General features: G+C 47.3%; 3 protein-coding genes, 1 long non-coding RNA gene and 1 pseudogene across 5 annotated transcripts; 1 reads left to right on the plus strand and 4 right to left on the minus strand.

Moving 5' to 3' along the window:
- Window positions 1-1,618: 1,618 nt before the first annotated feature.
- LOC136505013 (elongator complex protein 5-like) lies at window positions 1,619-5,000 on the minus strand. The gene is made up of 9 exons (XM_066500077.1): window positions 4,815-5,000; window positions 4,628-4,720; window positions 3,751-3,926; window positions 3,620-3,666; window positions 3,017-3,086; window positions 2,563-2,786; window positions 2,373-2,462; window positions 2,175-2,250; window positions 1,619-2,092 (listed from the first exon to the last, which is right to left on the minus strand). Exons 1-9 carry the CDS (start codon window positions 4,982-4,984, stop codon window positions 1,887-1,889), a joined length of 1,152 nt encoding a protein of 383 aa, XP_066356174.1. The 5' UTR covers window positions 4,985-5,000; the 3' UTR covers window positions 1,619-1,886.
- Window positions 5,001-5,102: 102 nt separating this feature from the next.
- LOC136505021 (uncharacterized) lies at window positions 5,103-8,662 on the plus strand. Its single transcript, XM_066500089.1, has 5 exons — window positions 5,103-5,333; window positions 7,055-7,276; window positions 7,627-7,802; window positions 7,896-8,187; window positions 8,324-8,662. Exons 1-5 carry the CDS (start codon window positions 5,254-5,256, stop codon window positions 8,379-8,381), a joined length of 828 nt encoding a protein of 275 aa, XP_066356186.1. The 5' UTR covers window positions 5,103-5,253; the 3' UTR covers window positions 8,382-8,662.
- A 639-nt stretch (window positions 8,663-9,301) lies between these two features.
- Window positions 9,302-12,506, minus strand: LOC136505026 (endo-1,4-beta-xylanase 5-like). Its single transcript, XM_066500103.1, has 6 exons — window positions 12,370-12,506; window positions 12,149-12,243; window positions 11,985-12,031; window positions 11,053-11,275; window positions 10,807-10,970; window positions 9,302-10,691 (listed from the first exon to the last, which is right to left on the minus strand). Exons 2-6 carry the CDS (start codon window positions 12,216-12,218, stop codon window positions 9,459-9,461), a joined length of 1,737 nt encoding a protein of 578 aa, XP_066356200.1. The 5' UTR covers window positions 12,219-12,243; window positions 12,370-12,506; the 3' UTR covers window positions 9,302-9,458.
- A 2,752-nt stretch (window positions 12,507-15,258) lies between these two features.
- LOC136505035 (uncharacterized) lies at window positions 15,259-17,114 on the minus strand. 2 transcript variants are annotated; one of them, XR_010771070.1, is made up of 4 exons: window positions 16,917-17,114; window positions 16,591-16,793; window positions 15,954-16,117; window positions 15,259-15,818 (listed from the first exon to the last, which is right to left on the minus strand). It is a non-coding gene; the product is annotated as an uncharacterized lncRNA (long non-coding RNA). The 2 variants fall into 2 exon arrangements; XR_010771069.1 differs by lacking the exon at window positions 15,259-15,818 and having other exon boundaries at window positions 15,855-16,117.
- A 572-nt stretch (window positions 17,115-17,686) lies between these two features.
- On the minus strand, window positions 17,687-22,665 carry LOC136505043 (pentatricopeptide repeat-containing protein At2g16880-like; annotated as a pseudogene).
- Window positions 22,666-24,271: the final 1,606 nt, after the last annotated feature.

Here is a 24,271-nt window from a genome sequence, read left to right on the forward strand (position 1 = left end):
GGTCGGCAGTGAAAAGGTTGCTGCGCTACGTCAAGGGGACGCTCGATCAAGCGATCATCTTCCCCAAAAGTGGCGGCAAGGGTGGGTTGCGGCTCATGGTCTTCAGTGAGGCACCCCCAAGGCAAAGGAAGGTGAGCCGAAGCTCACTGTCTTCAGCGATGCGGACATGGCGGGCGACATTGATGGGCGATGGAGCACCTCTGGCGTGCTTGTCTTCTTTGGAGCGGCCCCCATTGCTTGGCAGTCGCTGAAGCAAAAGATCATGGCGCTGTCGACGTGTGAGGTGGAGTACGTCGCAGCGGCCAGGGCGGCGTGCCAGGCTGTCTGGCTGCGTCGGCTGCTGGGCAAGCTGACCGACGAGGAAGCTCACCTGCCAGCTCTGATGCTGGACAACCAGCCCGCCATCGCCCTTACCAAGAACCCTGTCCTCAACGTCGGAGTAAGCACATTGACATCAAGTTCTACTTCCTCCGGGACTGTATCGATGGAGGGTAGATCGTCATCGAGTTCATCGAGACCGACAGATAGCTTGCTGACATCCTAACCAAGTCACTTGGGCGCCTGCGGTTCATGGAGCTGAGGAAGATGATTGGCATGGATGAGGTCAAGGCATCGGGTTAGCAGTAGGATTAGGGGAAGAATTGTAAGACATAATCTGTTGCTCCCGTTTCTCCATTGTTGGAGAATGGTCGGCTCGACTGACCACTCTCTGTTGGGAGTTGGAGACTGATCGGCTCTGCGACCAGCTCCTGTAGTTGTAGCAGTAAGGCAGTAGGACATAATAGTAGTGGTTTACTTCAGCCATGTAGAGTGAAGATGACTGAGCTAAGCTTTATACTTTAGGAGTAGGTAATTGGTGTACCCTTGTACCTTAGGAGTAGATAATTAGTGTACTCTATACCTTAGGAGTAAGTAGTTGGTGTACTCTTGTACTCCGGTAGTAGGTAGTTGGTGTACTCACCAACAACTATGTACCTGGTAGAGGTACAGCTAGAGTTGTATATATTATATCCAAAGGCAATACAACAAATCAGTTCAGTTTGCCACATCCAGAGGCTGAGCTTTCGGCCAGCGCTGGGCTTGTGTTGTGTGTGTGTGAGGTGTTCTCAATATCTTCTTCTACTTCTAGCCATAGTGAGTGAGTGTGCTGGTAAGCTTACTGCTTACCTGTGCGGCGCAGCCGAGGGACCAACATACATGTGATTGTTTTAATCCAAAATCCGAATAGTTGGGCCTACATTTCGTGAGGAGTTCTCTTAGACTCACCCAGCCACGTTACAGTGAGATCAGAGCATTTGAAGTTCATATGTAAGATTTCGTTTTAACAAAATCATCCTATATCATTAAATATAACAACTCATTAATAAAGAATTATGCACCCAAATTATTGTTATTGCGTACTTCAGCCTTAACATAGCCTAAAAGAGGGGGGGGGGGGGGGGGGGGGGGGGGGAATAGTCAGCCATGCCCCTACATGTCATTTATGCATTTTTTTTTGTTTGTTGGACAAACTAGTCAATCAAACTTCATCTAAGTAAAAAGTGTTGGCTAAGGTTTCTGCTACCTACAATGTGGCCAAGAATGGGAAGCAAAACATTCAATATATTAAACAGATGTAAACACCAAATTCTTTGAGTTCAATCAAAAACTTAGCAAGGTTGATTTGTGCAAACATACTCTAAAATAAGTAATACAATTCATTAATTTTAGCGCTTCAAGGTTTGTGCAACTACGATCGACAAGGTAAAGCATGGAAGCGCTAAAAAAAATACTAACCTACAAAAGATAGCAACTCTCAGCGCTCATACTTATATATATTCAAACCTATACTTTAAGTTCATCTGCGCATACCACCTACTAAAGTAAAGAGCACCTACACTCGCACTTTATATGTCCAAATCATCATCTGGGTCTTCATCTGAGTCAGGTTGCTCGTCATCTGAGTCACGGAAGTAATGTATTTCACCCTTTGCAGTTCCAGATTTGGGAGCTTTTATTTCATCCACAAGGGCCGGTGCGGTTAAGCTCAGGTCATGTTGAGCCTCAGGTAGGGACCGGCGACCATCATATATACGAATTGGTTCGCCATTTCCTGAGATAAAATGTGGGAAAGTCAAGTTCCAGATGCAATGCACCTCCCCCTCAGAAATAACTTTACTTCATATAAAATTTACCTTGATGTTCAAAAGGAAGAACAACATTTGCCCTGTCACTGCGCTCCTTCTCTGACAGCTCAAGATTGAACTGAGCCTGTTGAACCAACTTATCACAATTTACAACAACGACCAATATTTGTAAATAGGAGTAACAACTAACATAAGTGGCCCACAACAGTATTTAATTGTTCTAGAATCTAGAGCGTAGGAACTAACCTTAGGCACTAGACTTTGGTTCACTTCTATACTTACAGAAGGAGTTGAATCAAATTTGATATCATTCCCCTCAATATACAGGTCCTCGTACTGCACAGGTAGGGTTTGTACCAAATATCAACAAGCTTTCCTCAATTGAATTTAGAAGCAAAGAAAAAAATAAGAACACTGGAGCAGCAGGGAGCCTTACAAGGTGCTTCACCCGTCCATTTCGTCTTTTAAGGCGCACAATAAATTTTGCTTTTGAATAATTTTGCTCAAGGACAGACAAGTTTCCAGGACTCTCTCCACAAACAGGATCCACAAGCGCTGGCTCCACACAAGCAACCATAGTGGAAAGACATTCAAATGCTCGGGGCACCTTGGGCTCATGGAGGTCTGAATGTATCATCCAAAAGATTGATGATACTTGTTCTACAATAGGACAGATATATATTAATACACTTTAGTGTTACTTGAAGGCATTTAAAAGTCCAGAGTTTGAAATAGGCATGTACAATGTTGCAGATCTATACTAACACTAAAAGACAAAGATGATTCACATCCCCAAAAATATTATTACACTGCTAGAAATTCTGTTCAGCTGCTCAAGAAGGTTACACTAACACTATGATATGCATGGAAGATAGAACAAGCAGGGATACCATGGCTTCGAAGATTAGTAAGAAGGCCTGAAATTGATGGCACTGAAGCATGCCTTAACATGGAGCTAATCTGAAATAACATAGAGGATGTTTGGTGTTAAGTATCAAATGAAAGTTGAATATATAAGAGCAATGAGTCAATGGACTTTCATCTTTTCAAATATTGGATTATATAAAGAGATAATATAGGGTTTTCCTTCAAACAGTAAACAATGCCAACTAAAGCAAATAGTGGAATACTTTTGATTGATGTCATACTGCTCTGTTGTTAGTGAGATAATGCTTTGGCTGTTAGTTAAAGATATGCTAATGATGATTCACCAAAATTTCAACCTATTGAACAATAACTGAACTCCAATAACAAAACCATTGAAGTATAAGACTATATCTCCTGTTTATTTATGTCTCATACTTCCACAACATTAGTCAAATCAGTTCCATAGATAATTAAACATGGACGATGAAACAATCTTCAACAAATGGTATTAATCTCAGTAGGAACCCCAGTTTTGTCAACGGGGGAAACAAAGTTACTATACATAATCCGAACTCAGGTATTGTTTCCACCCACAAAAATGTCAGAGAGAAGTAGTTAGTTCTTACTGAGTCAACTGCCACAGAAAAATACTTTTTGCCTTCTCCTTCAAAACCTGACATCAGTAATGTAAGCAAATTAGGATTAGGGCAGAAACAACGGAATAATAACAGGTCAAACGCTCTATGGCAGATAATACCTCCTCCAAGTTCAGTAATGGAGGACATCAATTTTGTAACATCCTTCACACTTCTATAAACAGTAATGTTCTCTTTGTTTGTTGAGAACTGCTTTGCACTGTTCCCTTGATGCTGCTGATTTTGAATCTTCTGCTTCCATCCAAGGGGGTCAGAATAGCAATCCAATATTCGAACACTGTTGAATGCATGTAAACTTGTCATGTACGTTTTATCAGAAGGAATGCATTCTGCCTTACAGATAGTGTGCCAAAAGAGTGTCCAGTTAGCTTGAGCATTTAACTCTTCAGATGGCATATCAAACTGCCAACTCGGTATATCAACTTCAGATTTTAAATTGGAAAGGAGATTGTATGAACATTTATGAATTTAAAATTTAAAATTTCTTTGCATAGTGACCCTACAGATGTTTCTGGTATTTGTGTTACCAAAGAATCCAATGTTTGATTTTGCACACGCTGAGATACTGATAGTTAAATTTGTGCTCAACCAACCAAGACCAACAGAAAATCAAAATTATTGATATATTTTAAGCATGAATGGCAATGCATAAGCTCCCACTCCACAAAGTTAGTTAATATAAGAATCTTCTTTGATCTATGCTTAAGAGGAGCTACATTGGCAGTACACCACCCTGATACAAAAGAGGCTCTTGTTTTGCAATGACTCCAAAATTTATTAAATTGCCAATTTTGCACCAACATCTTTTGTCATGAAAAAAAAAATATTCTGAATAGGAGACCCAAATTGGAGTCAAATTCCAACACCAATGTCCATGTCGGAGTAGTAACATTCCGCATGTCTGAAAAATATTTACGAATTCGGTCCGTGCACAACAAACACCTTCTATTTATCAGAAATGCTTCTGTGAGATCATACCATCGGTCCAAAGCATTTGTGTCGAGGCCGCGGCGCCGCATGAATTCCAGGTACACCAGTGGGCTCCGATCAAATGCCACGACCACCAGCCCCCTGCACCACCAAAAATTCACAACCAAGCTAATTCACATCATCAGCCAAATCTACGCAAAGCCTACGCACCAGGAGGCAAAGAGACTGGCAAAACCTAGCCTGCGCCTTCCCTGCGGCGACCAGGGAGGCGAATGCGGCCGCGATGTGGAGCATCGCGCCCGCCGCGAGCGGGCAGCACTGGAGTGATCCCTCCACAGCCAGCGCCGGCGCGTGCTCGCCGTCGAGCCGTCCGTCCCGGAGGCACCTCACGACCGCCTCCGCCATCCTCACCGCCGCCGCCGCTTAGTGCCTAAACCCTAGCTCACACAAGAGCCCGAGACGGGTGCCAAACTCCCGGAAGGCCGGAAGCCAGGGGTATCGCGGGGCCCAGCTGTCAGAGAGACACGGGACCCCTTACCCCTGTCGGATATTAGTCAAGGCGAACTCGTTTGACGCTGCCTCGAAACCTCGTGTCACCTCCTGCTCCGCTGCTCGTTCTCCTCTCTTGCGGCGGCCTGCGGGGGGCAAAGAGGAGGGGAGAGGGGAGAGGGGAGATGAAGGCGTGCGCGAAGGCGGCGGGGGAGAGGCTGCCGCTGGTCTGTGCTCCGTCAACCAGGCGGCCTCTCGCTCGGAGGTATTATCATCTCTCTCTGTCTATCTCTGGTCAATTCTCCTCCGCTTGCTCCCTAATCGTTCGATGCCCTCGTTTCATAATTTTGATATGCTTATTAGGCATTATCAGTTATTTAAATACGTATATATAGAAACAAAGGATTGGCATGTAGGAGTGTACATCTAGCATGAGTTGTTCCGCTAGTGCGCATAAGCATGCCACTGCCCAGTACCGGAGCCGAGTATTGTGCACCGGGGTCAGGCACTGGGCTTCGCAGTGCTAACACAATATAATTTTTTTTTGTTTGCTTAGAAGAGTGATTTGATGGTTTCACAGTTGAAATTGGAAAGTTCGTGGCGGTGAGTTGACCCTGACAATTACATATACCTCCGGCACTGCCACAAATTGGCGCGTTAGTATCATTACTGGGTCGCCTAACTTTATTTAGCAGTTAAATTACTATGGTATGTTTTCATGCTCCTTTGTTTCACAGTTGTGTTCCCTCCCAACTACCTGGATACAAATCATGTGATGGCAAGTGATTCTTTTGTATTCGATCATCACTGTATCTTGTAAAGTAAAAGTGCCCACCAGTAGCAGCTAGCGCCGCCCCTGAGATTTTGGTGGCCTGGGGCAAAGCAAAGGTGGAGGCCCTTAGACAATTTTTTTTTTTTTGGTTATTGCGATTCCAAATATTGCACGAACATGAACTATTGTTAGGGAACAAAAATTTGTTATTTTTTAATAAATAAAAGATATTTCATTGAGATGTTTTCAATTTCAGTTCATTATTCTTCAAGAAATATTGTTAGTGCTAGATTCCAAAGGCAAAAGAAAGAAAGAAAATTCTTAACAAGTCTAGAATTCAGGATCTTTTTGACAGAATATGTGTATTAATTCGTTTGCGTGTTTCCTTTATTTTCCCACATCCAGATACACATGTTACTTACCACATATTAATAATATAAGAGATGAAAGCAAGGAACAAATTCACATGAATTTGATGTTTTGGAGCACGCTGAAGTTATAAGTATATAACAGAGCCTGTCTTGAGTACACATTTGAGCTTTTAGTGGTAACAGAGACTAGGCTAGACAAAATTTCAGCAGAGAGCTATGAACGGATATCATGAATCATGATATGGGAAGCTTATAAGCATTAAGCTATGAGGGGGGCTAGTGCTGGAACGCAAAAGGCTGCACCATGGTCAAAGGTGTATATAAACAAAACAATCAAGATTGGTGTGCTTGTATATTTTATATATGTAAATAAGTAATACTAGCTGGCCAAGCTCAGGTCCCCTTGTCATCTGGGTCCCAGGCCAGTGGCCGCGCTTCCCCTGCTGTTGCGCTGGGGCACCTGGGCCTAGTAGTACCTTTATTCTGATTGAGCTTGTTGTTACCCCATGCTACCAACTTCATATCATTAGTATAGATTGGGTCTGCTAATTGATATTCTGTGTATTCTTTAGTCACGAGAAAATTGGGATCTTAGGTTTCTTGGTTTGCCAGTGAACTGCAGACACAAACAGTACTGAGAAAATTGTGGGCATGATGAACTTCAACCTCAGTTTCCAAATTATGTCATGTATTGCTACTGGAATAAAGTATTCCATGGAAATTATTTGCTTGAGAATTATGTTTTTCATGGAGATTCTTTTTTTGTGCACTGGAGAACTATTTGTTTCTTTTATCGGCATTACTACATGGCATAATGACATGATGACACATTTCTATGTTCAGCTTTGTTAAGGTAAGCAGATTACCCTCTCAATATGAGACGAAGTCTCAAGTATCCTGCTCAGTTAGGGTGTCAGAAAGCACAGCTCACAGAATAGATGCCACAGCAGAAAACATTTTCCCAGCAATAAAAGATCATGTCTTGAAAGCAACTGATGCAATCAACAGAGGAGAAGTGATTGCGGTGCCCACTGATACCATATACGGGTTTGCGTGTGATGCCTGGTTAGTGTTTTCTTCCCCCTAGTGTCATAGGAACTTTAATGCATATATGACTTGCCCCATATTAGGACACAATACAGCTATACAGCAATATTAGGTTCTTTTGTAATAATTGCAGGATCAAGTAATGAGGAATCTGTACCCATAAAAATAAGTGAGAGGAAACATACACAAATATTTCATATTTCTCTTTTAGTTACTTTTCGATTCTGCTTTCATCCCCAGCTAGAAATTAGTACTGATTCATCCTTTGAAGTTTGAAGAAGAGAATTTCATTTAGGAGTTTCATTGGCTGTGTTTCATTTTTTTTTATTCTTTATTGGTTTGGTTTCTTAAAACACTCTTCATGACAGCTCTGCGGGAGCAGTTAATCGTATTTATGAGATCAAAGGGCGCATACAAACACGGCCTCTGGCAATTTGTGTTGCTGATGTCTCAGACATATCACGGTTTGCTTTAGTGGACCACTTGCCACATGGCTTGCTTGATAGTCTACTTCCTGGGCCTGTCACTGTTGTTCTAAAACGAGGTGCAGTTACCACACTGTGTTCCTTAGTTTTATGTAGCATCTATCTTAAGCAAGCTCAGGCATTGATCATACTATTCATTTGTTTACATTTAGGTGAAAACAGCATATTAGAGACATCACTTAATCCTGGCTTGGATAGCATTGGAGTTCGTGTGCCGGATCTGGATTTCATACGATCCATTGCTCATGGTGCTGGAAGTGCACTTGCACTTACAAGCGCCAACTTAAGCGGACAGCCTAGTAGTGTCTGTGTCAAAGATTTTGAGGGTTTATGGCCACATTGTTCATATGTCTTTGATGGTGGAGTACTTCCTTCTGGGCGTGCTGGTTCAACAATTGTTGATCTAATAACACCAGGATTTTACAAGATATTGAGAGATGGAAGGTAAGCGGTACTAGTTGTATCAATTCCTCAAAACTTTAATGAAATGTTCTCATCAAATTGAGCGATGGAAGCATGAAATTGTTTCTACCACAATGCTTAGAAAAAATAATCTTTGACACCAAGTGCAAAATTGCAGCTCAAGGAAGGAAACAGCAGCAGTGCTTGGCAAGTTCGGCTTTGTTGAAGCTTCGTGACGACTTGGTGCTTTAAGAAAGTTGTCACGATCAAAGAGTTGCTTTCTTATCCATAGTATCTCCTGTTTAATTAGTGATGTATATCAGAGCTTTTATTGCTGTTTGTGCTTTTTCTCTTTCATCTTCAAACTTACTGTTGTAATGCGAATGCTATGTTGAGTAGAATAACAGAGTTCACATCATTTAAGCTGTGTAGAGTGTGACATGGGTTTGTTTTGTAGCAAATGATGCAACTCATTTTGGGACTTTGGATGTGCTGTGGACGAAAATATGACATTTTTTATGCCTGTACTTCGCCCATAATTCTGCTTGTTGGCTTCTAGATGACGTCAACTCGTTGGTTACGTGACTTACTAAAACTAACAGAGGTCATAATCGTGAGTTGGGAATTGGGATGATGGCATCTCAAAGAATAAACTCTCTGTGGAATTTCTTTAGGGATATTTAGGAGTTTTGTCCCTTTTTACTTTTATTGGGGTGCTACTTTTCTTCTGTTCTGTCACTAATCATTCTAGCTAATTATGGTTGAAAAAATAATTGCTCCGATGGAGATCTTTGCAATAGAGCACAAAATGTTCTACCCAATGAGACAAAAGCCTAGCTCCATATTTATCAGAGTACGTACATGTTGTTTGTGGTTTTCAGTTTACGTCTTTGAACTTATTCTTGTGACGTGATGTCGAGTAGAATAGCAGAGTGATGTAGATTTGTTTTGTTGCATATAAGAAACGCATATATAAGAAAAAATAAGCATCAAAATGGCGAGAGGGGCAGTTAACGTTGACCTGAAGCCAAAGCCAAAGGGGGGATAAGCTTTATGAAAAAAAAAGGAAAGGAATGATAAGCTGAAGCATGGAACATTTTACTTTGGAATCTTGGAGAGCAGTATTAAAATGTTCTTTTCCTTTGCCTTCCGTTGCAATTTTCCAAGGTGAAAAGTGAAAACTGATACACACGAATGACTAAGCTTCTAAGCTTTCACAGTTCTGACCGACAGCAGGTAATTAACCGGTAATGATCCAGAGCCTGACTGAAATCTTACATTACACCTAGCAACTGAAGAATAATCCGGCTGGTCTAGACCTGCATGTCAATGAAGTAGTGCTCACTCCCTGTGCCCAGCTCCACCTTGACGCTTCGGGAGATGGAGCTGTTGAGCGCCGGGTGGCTGACGGTGACCTTATACTCGCCGTGGACGAGCTCGGCCTCGAAGTAGCCCTGCGCGTCCGTGGCGCCGGCCTCCGGTGTCGCGCGCCACTCGGCGATGAGGCGGTCCACGACGTCCCCCTGCGGCAGGTTCTTGAAGTTGTTGTCGGTGAGGCACATGACGTAGCACCCCTGCGGCCGCCACGCCGACCAGATGACGATCCCCTGCACCGCCGGGTGCGCGTACGCCTCCCGCAGCACCTCCTCCAGGTGCTGCGCCTGCGAGGGGCCTGGGGCGACGTCGACCTCGGTGAGCCAGACGGGGATGCCGGCCTGGGCGAGGGTGTCGAGGGCGGCGCGCATGTAGGGGATGTTTGGGTTGGTGAAGTGGCCCTCGAGGCCGATGGCCATGCCGGCGCCGTTCTCCGGGTAGGCGGCGATGATCTGCTGCAGGCGCTGCAGGTACCTGGCCGGCAGCGCGGCCATGTCGCCCGGCTGCTCCAGCGTGTTGTACTCGTTCATGAACATGAGCGCGGAGCCGGCGTCCAGCAGGCGCGCGGCGGCGTAGAAGGCGGTGGACGCGTCCCAGCCGAAGCGGCCCTCGTAGAAGTTGAAGTGCAGGTTCTCGTTGACCACGTCCCAGCCGATGACCTGCCCGGCGTAGCGCGACACGACGGAGCGGATCCGCCGCGACGCCGCCGCCAGCAGCTGCGGGTATGGAAGCGACTGCACCCACCCGGGCTGCTGGCTGGGCTGGTCCCAGAACACGTTGTGGCCACGCACGGCGATGCCGTTGGACTTGGCGAACGCCATCATGGCGTCTGGGACCGTGTAGTCCTCGCGCCCGGGCGCCGGCTCCGTGCTGTACCACTTCATCTCGTTCTCGAAGGTGGCCACCGCGAAGCGGGAGGCGAACCACGTCTGGTACGCCGAGTTGGTGAGGATGTACCGACTCACGGCCGCGCCCAGCGGGAAGTTGATCCGGACCGCGTCCAGGGACACCGCCGCGCCCTCCAGCGGCTTCCCGGCGGAGTCCGTCGCCTGAAGCCTCACCATCTTCTTGCGCGCCACCACCACGGACTGGGCGCGGTGCGCCGTCCACTCGTCCTTGGAGAAGGGCTTCAGCGACACGCTGTCCACCCACAGGTCCACCGTAGCGTTGCTCTGCACGTACGGACGCACAATCTCATATCGATCGGTCTCACTCGCTCTCACACCGTGTAAAATTTGCGAGGCCAACAACCAATTAATGAACCTTATTACTGGTTCTGATTCCTACCTCGAAGTAGAGCTCGGCCGAACCCGAAGACGCGGCGGTGAGGCCGCCCTTGAGCATGGACCAGCACCCGGCCTTGGCGACGACGCCGCCGGCGTGGACGAAGTCACCGACGGTCTTGACGACGGCCCGCACGTCGGCGCTTGCGTCGCTGACCTGCAACCACGCTGTAACCAACGACGGAGCTGATCAGTCTCAGTCGAAAGAAATCGCAAAGCACACGCGACGAGGCCGATCGATCCATCGTACCGGAGAGGGTGTAGTGCGTGTCGCCCTGCAGGTACACCTTCTGGCTGACGCTCTGGTACGCCCGCGTCCGGTTGAGCGCGACGGCGAACCCGTTGCCCGCCGCCGACGTGCTCTCCGCGATGCTGCCGTAGCCGAAGGTGGACCAGCCCCGGAGGCCCGCGCTGAAGTCGGCGTTACGGAGGATGCCGCCGCCGTACTGCGGCTCCAGCGGCTCCGGCAAGCACTGCACCACGCGGCCATCAATAATTTTTTCCCGTTAAATTTTAAATTTTAATCGATCAATTTGAATTTGGCGGATGCAGCTGCAAGTTTCCCATCGGAATCCTTAACGAAGGCATGTTCCTTTGATCTTGGCAATAGGCAGATGCTTTGCTTTGCTGTATAGCAAGAAACACGCATGCGTGTACCTGAGATTATCAGACAATCCATCGCTCTAACAATGGTTTAGTAGCTTACTTGTGCAGCATGCCACGTGGACCAAACTAATTTAGTCTTTTCAATTTGGGGGAGTGGAGTCTAAAATGCTAGATGAGGTATGCGTCCTTTTGTCGAGCTTGGCGTGGCTTATATGACATGTAAACACACACACTCGACGTCGACGGACCACAGCTACTACGCCGGCGCCGGCGCCGCTGTCGTGCATGGCACTGAAAAGCATATAATAACGTACGTAGGGACGATGGGAATTCCATCTTAAGTAGTAGTAGTTAGCTCACAACAGGAACGAATTGCGTGCGGTGGATTATCGTGCAGCCCGTGACAAAGGCAGCCAATTGGCAATGATTATATTATTTTGCGAAACTAAGCTAGAATGCCGGCCAGTGAAGCTTCTGCTGGACCACGAATGTGTCCTACCCAGATGGGTAATGGGCAGCTGAAACTGCGAAAGAAATACTGACACATCACACATGCACACAGGAGCAGGGACTTGCCTCGATGCTTGCAGAGTAATCGTATGGAAGAGATTTCACCATGCAGCCTGCACAGACGGAGAACGAACCAGCAAGCAGCAATGTCAGTTACAGGCCAAGTTTCTCAGAGAATGCAATGGCAGCGCAGTGAGGCATGAACCAGAGGCTTCTAGGAGTACCCTTACCTTGCAGGAGAGCAATCCATCCGAGCCAGAAGGCCAGTTTATCCATCAGACCGTTAACTTTGGTCGTCATCTTGTCTCGGCAAGCGGCACTCAATCTGCAGCAAAGCAACCAACCATCAATAACGCGCCTGTCTAGGCAATGGCGGCGACATGCATGGTAGTTGTACAGAGCAACAGAGCTCTAGCAATGGACAATGGTGCAGGTGTAGGTGCAGCAGTACCCTGCGTTCAGAAGCCAAGGTGGTTGTTGTGCTCAGGTGAAGAAGGGTGAGGAAGAAGACGGCGGACCCAGCGGGCCTGTTAGCTACTCCGAGGTTGTTGTGCGTGCCTGTGCTCAGGTGAAGAGAGTGCAGTTCGGGACCACGGAATGACATGACCTTTGCGTGGCCTCCCCATTTATAGGCGACGGCGGGACGGGCGGCGAACACCCCCGCGAGCGGCCGTGGGATATACGTTGGCAGTTGCTTGCCGGCCGCGGTCACCTACGCCCACAGGAGAGCTTCCCGCGAGGGCCAGCCAAAGAGTGAGTGCGCCGCCCGGGCTTTGACTTCATTCGCCGCGGCACACACACACACACTTGCTGCCGTCCGTCCTCTGCATATTCTACTCGCAACTGTGGTGGCCGTGGCTCGGCAGACGGTACGAGGCCTGAGGGTGTTTGGTATCCCCTGCAAATGCAAGCAAGGTGACCCGGCCGGTACGCACGAGCACGAACGGTCCTCTCGTGTGTGCACGGGTTCACTGACTGAAACGGCGACGCGTTCTGAACTTCTCCTGGCCGGAGCCATTGGTTCTCAGCGACTGAACTTCTCCTGGCCGGAGCCATTGGTTCTCAGCGACTGAACTTCACCTGGAGTCATCCCATTGCATGCATGGTTCTCAGCGACTGAACTTCTCCTAGTAACAGGTTCGGTGTAACGTATCTTCTGGAGGCCATGCATTTGGGATACTGATACTGGTTTCAGTAATCTGCAGCGCATGAACAACCGACGTCAGATTCGGAGAATTAATTGGCAGAATCGTTGTGTGCTAGCTACCAGAGCCGGCCGTGCAGTGGCTCATTGTTGGATGCATGCATGTGAAACAGAGCCGGCTTTGGCAACTGGCAGCTCAAAGGGCCCAAGGAGTTCATGTAAGTTTCTTTTTTTTTCTTTATATATTTTTGTATGTACGAAAATAAAAAAATACACATGTGGTACACCAGTGATTCGGAACATATCCTGGTTCCTCCACCATGCGATGGCCGTATACACCAAAAGTCGAAGCTGAACCCCACAAGCTTCTCTTTACCTGTGCACGGGCGATCGCCCAAAACTTCTCTAATTTGCCAAGGAGGAAAGAACCGCCATCATCATGTGAATGTTGGGGGTCATATTCAGGATCGGCCCGCAGTTTTAACTTATACGACTAGCTTTTCGCTCGTGCAAGAGAACTCGTGACTCGTGACTCGTGACTCGTGACTCGTGACCATAGATGGCATCAAACTGCCTGGGGGCGTAAACCGTAAAAGGACAAAGAATGTAACACTGATGAGTGCAGTGCAAGCGTGCAGCGAAGAAATGAGGGTCCTACTGAGGCCTGTCCATCGCCACCAGGCACGGAGCCAGCAGTGGGGCTAGGGGGGCTTCACCCCCCTACCGCTCGCGAGCAAGCGAAGCCCCATAGAGCCGTCGTCTGAAATTTCAGCTGTAGATGTATAGGTAGGAGGGGCTGAAATTTGCTGAACCTCTTTTTTTGCTAATTGCCGTTGTTTAGCCCCTCCTAAATTTTTTCCTAGCTTCGTCCCTGATCGCCACTTACCGTTCCTTGGAGGGCAAATAAGTGAAAAAAGGTGAATATTCTTCATCTCTTTTGCCTACCTTGCTTGGGTAAACATACATGCCAAACTTGATGCTCAGTTTGAAAATGAAACAAACAGTACTTGATGTGACTATGCAATATCTATTTTTTTTAGTTTGTCTTTTTGTTCATTTTCAAATCAATCTCTAGAAAGAGAGTCATACTGACGAAAACGTAGACTAGGAAGTTCAGAGCTTGGCAGTTAGTGGCTCCTGCATGCATGCTGCCCAGTGTATATGCTCTTCATATATAACAGAATCTTTCCTCAGCAACAGTCAAGAGCATCCTCAAGTCCAAAATAACATGTATCTTTTCCAGTTCATATGAATAAACAGGGATGACCTTTTGTCATAAAATGGTATACAAGTACGCAACATAAACAGGGATGACCTTTTACCATAAGAATAAACAGAGGTGACGCCGCCTACCACAAGTCCTCAAGATGCTCGAGGATGGCTCCTGGCTTTTTTTTATACAAAATATAGCTTCCAAGTAGGAAAAACATGTCACCATCTATCCAGATGATATGATGGCAACCCCACCTCACCAACGAGGCGCCACTCACCGTAGATTCATTGGCTGACAGAATTGGAATACTCACAAGTCACAAGAACGTTGTATATAATAAGTATAACTTAGCCGGGAAGCGGCCAGCAATGCGCAACCAACGGAACGTACAGGGGAGTAGGGGACGAGCAGGAGCTTACAGCGGGAACCTTCCCCTTGCATGGATCGAGCAGGAGCAACCAGCGCCGGCGCATGGCTTCCTTCTCCATGAGGAATGAAAATGTGAAACGCATCTTTCTACCAAACAGACTATTGGCTTCCTTCTCCATGAGGAATGAAAATGTGAAACGCATCTTTCTACCAAACAGACTATTCATCCTTGTTTAGGAATCAAAATGTAGTATGCTGATTTCGTTCGATACTAGCGTTTGTACTGTATCGGCACTTGCACAGTTGGACCAGACATGCTTGTTCCTGTTGCAATTCCTAGTTGTTCTTTTTGCAGGAATTTTAGCTAGGTTGCGCTTTTGATGCTTGCAACAAGACAATTTTATACTACAGAGTAACAAGATATGCAGCATCAGAACGGCTGGTTGCAGATTGAAATTTGGCAGGTGGAGAAACACCAGGAGACTAAACTGATTCTGTACATATTGTTATTGCAGGCGGCAGCGGGTGGATACGACCCGTTGAAGTGCAAAATTCCATGTGGTAACACAGATTTTTTTTTTTTTTTTTTTTTTTTTTTTTTGACGCGAGGAACCTTCCCAATTCCCATTGAAATCAACGGAAATACAGCAGTTTTAAGAGTTTACAGAGCAGAGCAAGATCAATACAGAAAATAACAGCTACTACCCAGCCAGGGCGCCTGCCTCAGACGCGAAACTAGTAGAAAAAAACGTCCAGCTACGACCAGCAAGAAGGGGCCACACGCCCTTAAGACCCATAACTGACAAAAGCAGTTTAAAAGGTAACATCACAACTATCAAAACATGCAGCCATCGGACACTGGTCTCATGTCGCCGCAAAGACTTCAAGCATCTTGATCGTCGCTCTGGTCATCCCTCAGCAGCGCTTGATCTTGCTTCGCCTTCTTTTTTGACGTCAGCTTCACCGCTATCGCCAGCATGGTGTTGACACCCGCTTCTAAAGCTTCTCTGTACGCTCCCAGGAATAAGCCTGCTCAGTAACCCATGAGCGAACACGCATAACAAATAATAGTAGCAGGATTTGTCACAATTTTGCCTTCGAAGCACACAGAATTTCGCGTCTTCCATATGTCCCAGCAAATGGCAGCAAACACAGATTGAAACGAGGATTTCAACTGTGAGTAAAATGGGAACAGTGAAATTACAGTGAGTACCAAACACAATAAGTTAAAAAATTTAACTCTCTAACCACAAAGAATCAGCAACCTATGTAAACCTAAAGCAGTATTACAGGAAGCAGTGTTACATACAGGGGCCAATGCCCAAGGGGTATCAAAAGTGCTGCTAACCAAATGGGCGATGAACGGCCAACTAGTCATGCATACATCCTGCAACATCGGAAGCAGGGCTAAGAGAGTAGTCTGCTTGCCACCAAGCTTCTCTAAAAAGCATTGTCCTGGTTTCAATAAGCGAACTGTAGAGGAAAAACAAAAGGTCCATAATGAGCTAAATGTTTTTTTTTTCTTTTTAGTATCATGCATGTAAATTAGGAACTCATTACTAAAGAAACTTTCAGTTGTACAGTGCTAGGCCTTAGATAAGTGGAGAGTGACATTAATAAAAAATTCGGAAATGGCAATATCTATACACAATTTAAAATGAATGCAGATGGCAAAGTATTTATTTCTTTCTAAAAAAAGAACAAATGAAAAAATTGATTTTCAGATAACAAAATAGCTATCTAAGACTGATGTTGAGTCTACAAACTATCAGAGCCAACTGTGTAGCAACATTGTCTATATTCACAAACTATCAGAGTTAGTTATCTCCAGTAAGGCAGTAAAAATAACTACATGTCTCCATCTCAAAATAAAATAAAATACTACATGTCCCATATAGTCATGGTAGTAACTACTGTTACACACAGGAGTAACAGCAGATCAATACCTGCGCTGGTTTTGCCATTTAGTGCTGACCACCGAGCTTCTGTATCTCCAAATAACAATCTCTTTTCAATGAACCGAGAAAATTGGTCAATCGCAGCTGCTGCTTCTGACGTTGAGTTTGATTGCCATGGTTACAGCAAATTGGGAAGTTGACTTTTTTTGCAAGGTTTGACCTGTATGATTCTTGAGGATCAAGTGCAGCAGCTACAAAGGCAAAGAAATCAGTAATGTTAGATACATATGAACTGAAAGCAACATTAGAAATTTAGAATGGATGCAAAGAAACATTAATTGAACAAAAATTTCAGATCAGTCCATGGTTGTTACCTGCATGAATAAGTGTTTCATTGAGAAGCTATCGAACTCTTTTACTGATTACTTCAGCTACCCTCTTATGAAGATCTTCTTTAGCATGTTTACCATTTTTTAATTTACCACTTATTCTCATTATATGCATGTATCATCTTTGGAAGGAAGCCAGATACAGTACCATTCCTTTGTTGATCAGCATAGCAGAGAACACAGAAAAGTGGTCCACCCAATTCCATCTTTTCCCACCACACCCTATTTGTCAAGCAATCATATGCAAATTCATGGTCTGGCTCATTTCTCTATTCACTGTTTTTTTTCCACTCAGGACATACCATCCATGCCTTGAACTCATCCTGCCTATCAAAAAAACTCTGCAAGCACAAGAACGCCATGCCAAATCTAGTGGCATTCCACCGGATCAGCTCTCCACCAATCTCTCTCTCATCATAGCATGAAATCTGTTATTGTTATAGAAGAAATTACTTATGCGCTTTGCACTCTTCACTACATGCTCAACCTCATTAAATCGCCCTATGTCCTTCAGCATCAAATTTATAGTATGTGCAGCAGATGGCTGCCATGTAATATGTAGATGCTTAGCAATGAGCATTTTGCATGCTCTCTTGTAATTGCAACCATTATCCATCACAATTTGAATGATACACTTGGAACCAATCTCATCCTCAACAACCTTACTAATACAACCATAAATGAATTCTGCATTTTGGACCTCACCAGTTGCATTCACCGGTCTTGTGAAAGAACATTGTGGCCATCACAAAAGATCATAAAGTTAATAATACACATCATGCTAGTGCTTGTCCATGAATCACACATGGGGGTAACTCCAAATCGATCCCAATCTTCCCTAAAAGACTCCATGTGAGCTTTCAAGTCATTAAAATTCTGTTCTACCAATGGACCATCTATTTCTTTTCCTTTCGGGATAAGCACTTCCCAAGTTGTTGACTCAATTTAACTGCCGATTGAAAGTAGAGGCAGTCAGCTTTCCTTCCAGGAATATCATTGGCATGGAAAAACTTAGACCAACCAAGCTTAAGCTTGGAATCCCAACTAAGCATAATGTCAATTCGAGGCTGTGATGGTGCCTTACTACGTGCCAAGTCTATATTAAAGGGAGCTTTTGATGAACTTAGGTTCTGGTAGAAACTGTGAAGCGAGCTTTGTCTACTGGAGGCAGCAGCCCACTGCCAATGCCACTTGCCTTGCCTAAGGTAGCAGACCTACTCCTCCCACTGCTGCTTTGCCTAGATTTGAAACCCCAGTACTAGTGGCACTTCCCATGTGAAACAGAGGGCTGCCACTTGACCCACCTAGACTGGCTGCCTGACAAATACCACTACCACTTGCCCTACTATTAGGAGTTAAGCCAATATCCATTAGTGACTCTTGCACTGCCATCTCATTCTCATAGACTCATACTGTGACTCTTCGTCAAGGCTAGCCAAAGCGGTTCTGTAATCATGCTCCATGAGTGCCTTCTCAAGACAAGTTTCCCTAACATCCCTCTTCTTTTGCTTCGCTAATGCTACTTGTTTCAGCAATATGTTCTTAACATTAGGTGGCACATGGGAACATGACTTCACATTACCGGGTAATCCACACAAATGCTGCGTTAGGCAGGTCCACCCTCCACTTTGCTGGCCTACAGAACAGTAGCCACACTTGAAGCCATTTTTACCGCATGGTGTCCCATGGTTCCATGTATCCTCAATTGCTCCTTTCAATTGTATCTGCCTCCCTAAAAAACAGCGTGATCCATCGTTAGAGCAGAACAATTCAAATGGATGAAACATGAAACAAAAATAAATTAGGTATTTTGTTACACAAACAGACCTCCAGTAGTAACCACATATGTGTTAGATGACCCACAGGCCACACTGGACGGCTCGCCGCTGCTTTCAGCTACAGCTTTCCCTTTCCCCTTGCCACTGCCATGGAATGCCATCTCTCCTAGGATTTGTCTGCCAATTAGGATTGAAACATGCTGTATCAAAATTCCCAAAATGAATTTCATTTTATACAAGAGTAGTCATTCTGTACAAAAATGCAGGTTGATACACGCTTCCAGTTAAGTCTACTAGTCTCTAATCCAGCAAGTTGAACAAATAAAAGAAACTATTTTGTACTCAAACAACATCCTAGAATGATTCAGCACTAATTATTCACCTAGCAAACCACCACTGCACTTCTCTACCATCTATCATCTATTGCTGGCAAGAAAGTTTCCTTAAGTAGAAAAGAGAAAACATACCAAACACTGGAGTGCTGAACTGCTGAAGGCGTGAAGCCATACACCCGTACGTCGCGCTGCATCCACTGAATACGCGTCTGGCCGTGTGTGCTGAAAGTGAAGCTGTTCAAGAGTATGGAGACATACGTTGCGCTCCACCAATGTGGAATGGGCTGGCGCAGACAAGCGACGGGCTACAGGGCAACATCTCAACGCTGGGACGCGGGACCGGCAGCGGAGACACTCCCCATGAAGCTCGCCAGAGACCTACCTGAGTTCTATCAGGAAACGAAGCCAGAGAAGTTGGAGGTGGGGGCTCGTGGCTATGGCGGCGGCGCCGCCATGAGTGTGGCTGTAGCCAGTGAGAGGGGAAAGATTGGGAAATGAATTGGATTTCTAGGGTTTTGGTGGGCTGGGAGGAGCTATAGGCGCTATTGGACCGTTGTGCGGTTGAATTTGGGCCATCTGAGTGGGAGCAAGGAAAAACCTGGAAAATTTGGCAGATAGCTAGTTTTATCGGCCCCACTGATAGAACAGAAATTTCCGGGAATTTCGACCGAAAAAGGAAACCCTGGTTACAACTAGTAAGCAAGTTTTCATAAAAAGAGCTTGGCAAAATGAAGGTAAATGAAAGTTCAAGAACAGGAGGTGAGAATAACAAAAAACTTACCTGGTTGGTCACAAATCACAATGGTTTGTCATTCATATGCTCTATCCACACCGACTGGACCTGTTCAGAATGATCTTCATTTCTCTTGCTAGAAAGGCTAGCATCACCCTCTGCGTTAATAGCAGAAAGGAAAACCGGTAAAGACAACATACCACCCTTTGAACAGATTTTATTAAATAACCCTCAATGTTACAACGTCACGTGAGAAGTGTTTAAAGAATATATTTTGAGGAGCATGCTAAATTCTAGCAAAATTCCAAATTTGAATTGTTGCTACTATTATTCTTACATTTAATATAATCCAAGGACCAGCTAATATGCCTAGTCAGTTTATGACCAACTGATAAGTTATGGCAAAACCATGGGCAATGTCACATACCACAGCAGCAAAACCCATCATATCCTATCCAGCTGCATGTGTTTGCCTCTTTTGCCTTTTGATAAGGCCTTCCATCAAAGTGATATAGGTTGAACTGTCAACAGACATGCCCTTTTGCATCATCTCATCCAAAACAGCCTTAGCTTCTTTCAGTTGCCCCACCAATGCAGAGTTCCTTTACAGATTTATTATAGCTCTCCTGATCACCACCTTTTGCATTCCCACCAGATTCACTGTCAGATTTAACCTCTGGGTCCTTCCCAGTCTCCACTTCTTCCGCAGAAGATTTAATTAAAGGATAAGAAAATCTTTCAGATAATTTCCTGCTCTCATCTAATTTATGGAGCATATTCTGTGCTTCCTCTGATCTCCCTGCCTCAGATAGTGCAAACAACACGACGTTGTATGTAAATGCATCAGGTTGAAAGCCTCTGACCTCCATGTCAGCAAAGAAACACAAAGCTGTATCAACATCTCCATCTTTGCACAAAGCTTGAATTAAGGTGTTATATGTGATAACATCAACCTTCTTCCCTTTCTCTACCCATGACTCGAAAAGCTTCATCGCTTTCTCAAGCTTGCCATGCAGACAAAGCCCATTCATTAAAGTGTTGCAGGTTACAACATCTGGCTTAAAATAATTCTCCAGCATCTTGTTGTGGAACTGGAAACCTTTCTCCAAGTCCCCTTCCTTACAGTACGCATGAATGATGATATTGTAGGTGGTGTCGTCTGGTACCAACCCCTTCTCCATCAGCTCATTCAATTTATCAATCGCCTCTGTCAACTTCCCCATTGTACAAAGCCCTTTGATCAATGTGTTGTAAGTATAAATACTCGGCGTTAGCTTCCTCTTAAACATTTCATCCCACAGACACAGAGCAGACTCTGGTTTATTCTCCTTAAAGTAGGCTGCCATCACTGTACCATAGCTGACTTCGTCAGGTACAAAACCCCTCTGCGGCGGTGAACGCAAGAGCTCCTCAGCCTCTTCATAACGCTTCTCTTTGCATAGGTTATACAGCAAAGTGTTTAGGGTGAAAGTGTCCATTTTGAGTCCACTCCTCACCATCTCATCCATCAACACGAATGCTTTGGCAACATTCCTGGCTTTGCAGTATGCATCAATCAATGTATTGTATGTAATCACATCTGGTGCCAATCCCTCCTCTGTCATCATTTTCAGACGCCCCAACGCCTCTTCCAATTGCCCCTCCCTGCAGAGCCCCTTCACAACAATGTTATGTGTGACCAAACTTGACTTCACCCCTTTGTCACGCATTTCCTCGAGCAGATTCAGTGCATCAGAAGAGCGCTGACACTTAAAGCATGCATCAACAAGCGTATTGTAGGTGACTACGTCAGGCGATACTATGCCGAGCCGCTCCATCTCATCCTTCAGCTTAAATGCCTCGTCCACCTTCCCTGCCTGGCACAGCCCTGCGGCGAGCACATTGTATGTCCACTGGTCAGGCTCGAAACCGAATGCTGTCATGGCCTCCACGCCATTGGTCGCCTGCTTGATCCACCCAAGCCTCGCGTACGCTGAGACGAGGGTATTATACGTGGCCCTGGTGGGTGCAATACCCTCCTTCTTCATCCTGGCCAGCAGCGTCCGCGCCTCACCGAGCATGCCCTTGCGACAATGAGCCTTGAGGAGGGTGTTGTAGGTGACGACGTCGGGGGAGAGGCCAAAACCCTGCATTGTGGAGAGCGTGGAGAGGGCGTCGGCGAGGGTGCCCTTGGAGCAGTGGGTGTGCACCAGGAGGTTGAAGGTGTAGTGATTGGGGTGGAGCCGCAGCGCGATGAGGGAGCGGAAGGCATCAAGAGAGGCCTGCGGCGAGGCGGACGGACTGCGCGCGAGTGCGGAGAGCACGGCGTTGGCTGCCTGGAGGGAGGGGCGGACGCGCCCGCGACGGCGGAATGAGTGGAGGAGTTGTGCGGCGAGGTGGGGGAGGCGTAGGCGGGCGTAGGCGGACAGCGCGGCGTCTGCGAGCGCACTCGTGGGGAGGCTGGCGAGGAGGTGGCGGTGGAGGTGGCGCAGCGGGTCGAGCGGGACGAAGTCGAGGAGGAGCGAGAGGAGGCTGCGGTAGGGGAGCATGGGGAGGAGCGGGAGTAAGGAGGGGAGGCAGGACGGCGGGGAGACGAGGCTGCGGTAGGCGAGGAGAGTGTGCGGAGAGGCGAGCGCTGGGTTGGCGGCGGCAAGGGCGATCACTTGCGGGTGGTGCGAGGGGGCGAGGCGCGGGAGGTACGGGGCCAGGAGGGTGTCCATGGGCGGCGGCGAGGGCTGGCGGGAGGCGGATACAAGCGCGTCAGCCACAGCCGAGACAAGAGCTGAGTCCGGGGAGGGGGCGGGGCCGGATGCGGCCGCCGGCGAGACGGAGGCGGAGGTGGAAGGTGTGGTGTCCATGGGGACGGGAGGCGGCGTTGCTTGACGGCGCGGCAGGCGGAGGGAAGAGAGCCTTTTACTTTGTGCCAGCAGGAAAGATGCCCCAAACCTATATGCACTGAAAAGTTTAAAACACACCGTAATACTATGACACTTTATTTTATTTATTTATTTATTTCAAGCCATTCCGTCCGTCATTTGTTTGGTTTTTACCGTTTGCCAGTTATAACACGTGAGCCCAGCCAGTAAAAACGTCTAAAATATCATTCTCTCATAACCTCATCCTCAACCTCTTTCCCTCTCCGCAGGGTGGGGCCAAGCTGCCAGCGACTCCAACACCTTCTTCCTCCTCAAGACGAGCGGCGCGAGCTGAGGCCTGGCATCCGCTGCTTCAGCCGATGCGGAAGGAGCATGGGACGACGATGGGGACGGGGATGGCGCCGACGATGGGTCGGTCTCCATGTCCGTTTCCTCGCCCTCGCTCGCGCCGCCGAGCCGAAGGCGGACGTCGTCTGAGCGCGCCCCTGCCCGCGCGCCGGTCTCTAGCACGAGCCCTATCCTCGAATGCCCGCCTTGCTTGCATCTCACGTCAAGTGCTCCGGTGCCACCACGAGCGCGTGCTAACCGTTCTCAGGGCCAGCCGAGAGCCGCATCGCGCCCTGCGGGACGACGGCCGCACGGCGCCCCCGAGCTGGCCGCGAGCCGCGCCTGAGGTCCGGCCACGCCATGCCTGGGGGCGACCACGCCGCGCCTGGGGCCAGCCACGCCGCGTCCTGGAGGATGGCTGTGCTGCGCCTAGAGACGGGCTACGCGCCGCCTTGGGGCCCACCGCACCTCGCTGAACGCCATGCGCACGGGCGGCGTGGGCGGAGGGGTAGGGCGCAACTACGTGCAGGATGACGGGGCAGGGCGCAACCATGCACGCGGGTGGCGTGGCTGGCGCGGCCATGCGCCACCTCCGCTGGTGGAGCTGCCTCCTGCGTCAGGGATACTAAGACGATGACCAAGAGAGGGATGGAAAAATTCGGCCACGCACGTTCTTGGCTTTGCGGTCATGGTGGACAACGGCGACAGGACCAGCCAATACAGCACCTACCCTTGATCGTTCTCGACGGGATTGCTTCCAGGAGCTAGCTTTCAACCTTAATCACACAATGCTACAAGGAATCAAAATGAGAAGGCTCGCTCGTGGTGAATTTTGAAAGATGCAGAGGGTGGCCATGGTGAACGCATTCTGGCTTTTATAGCCGAGCATCGTGAGACAGGACAGACATGGGCTCGATCGGTGCTCGCGGTGGCTTCCAGAGCACGGTGGGGCGTCCACTTGCACAGGTGGCGGCACCACGGACGCGGGTGGCAGGCGCCACACTTGCCACACAGGGAGAGCTCACGACCGCCATGGATAAGGCCCAGGCTACAGATGATGCCTAGGCCCAGACGACGATGTCGTGTGCGGCCACAGTGTACGCTAAGGAATGGCAACCTCGCCTACATCTAGCTCGCCCACCTTCCAGAACAGCGCTCAAGGGCCTCGTCAAACTACAGGAGCCCATGTCTGCCCTATCTCGCCCACGGTGGCTGGGGCAGAGCTAAGCTCGCCTGCACGTTGTTAGCGGTGGCCAGGGTGTTGGTTACTTTAGCCGGGGATGCCCCTAGCACTGTGTCGGTGAAAACAATT

Source organism: Miscanthus floridulus, chromosome 1 (genome assembly GCF_019320115.1).
Source record: "Miscanthus floridulus cultivar M001 chromosome 1, ASM1932011v1, whole genome shotgun sequence".
NCBI classification, from domain to species: Eukaryota; Viridiplantae; Streptophyta; class Magnoliopsida; order Poales; family Poaceae; genus Miscanthus; species Miscanthus floridulus.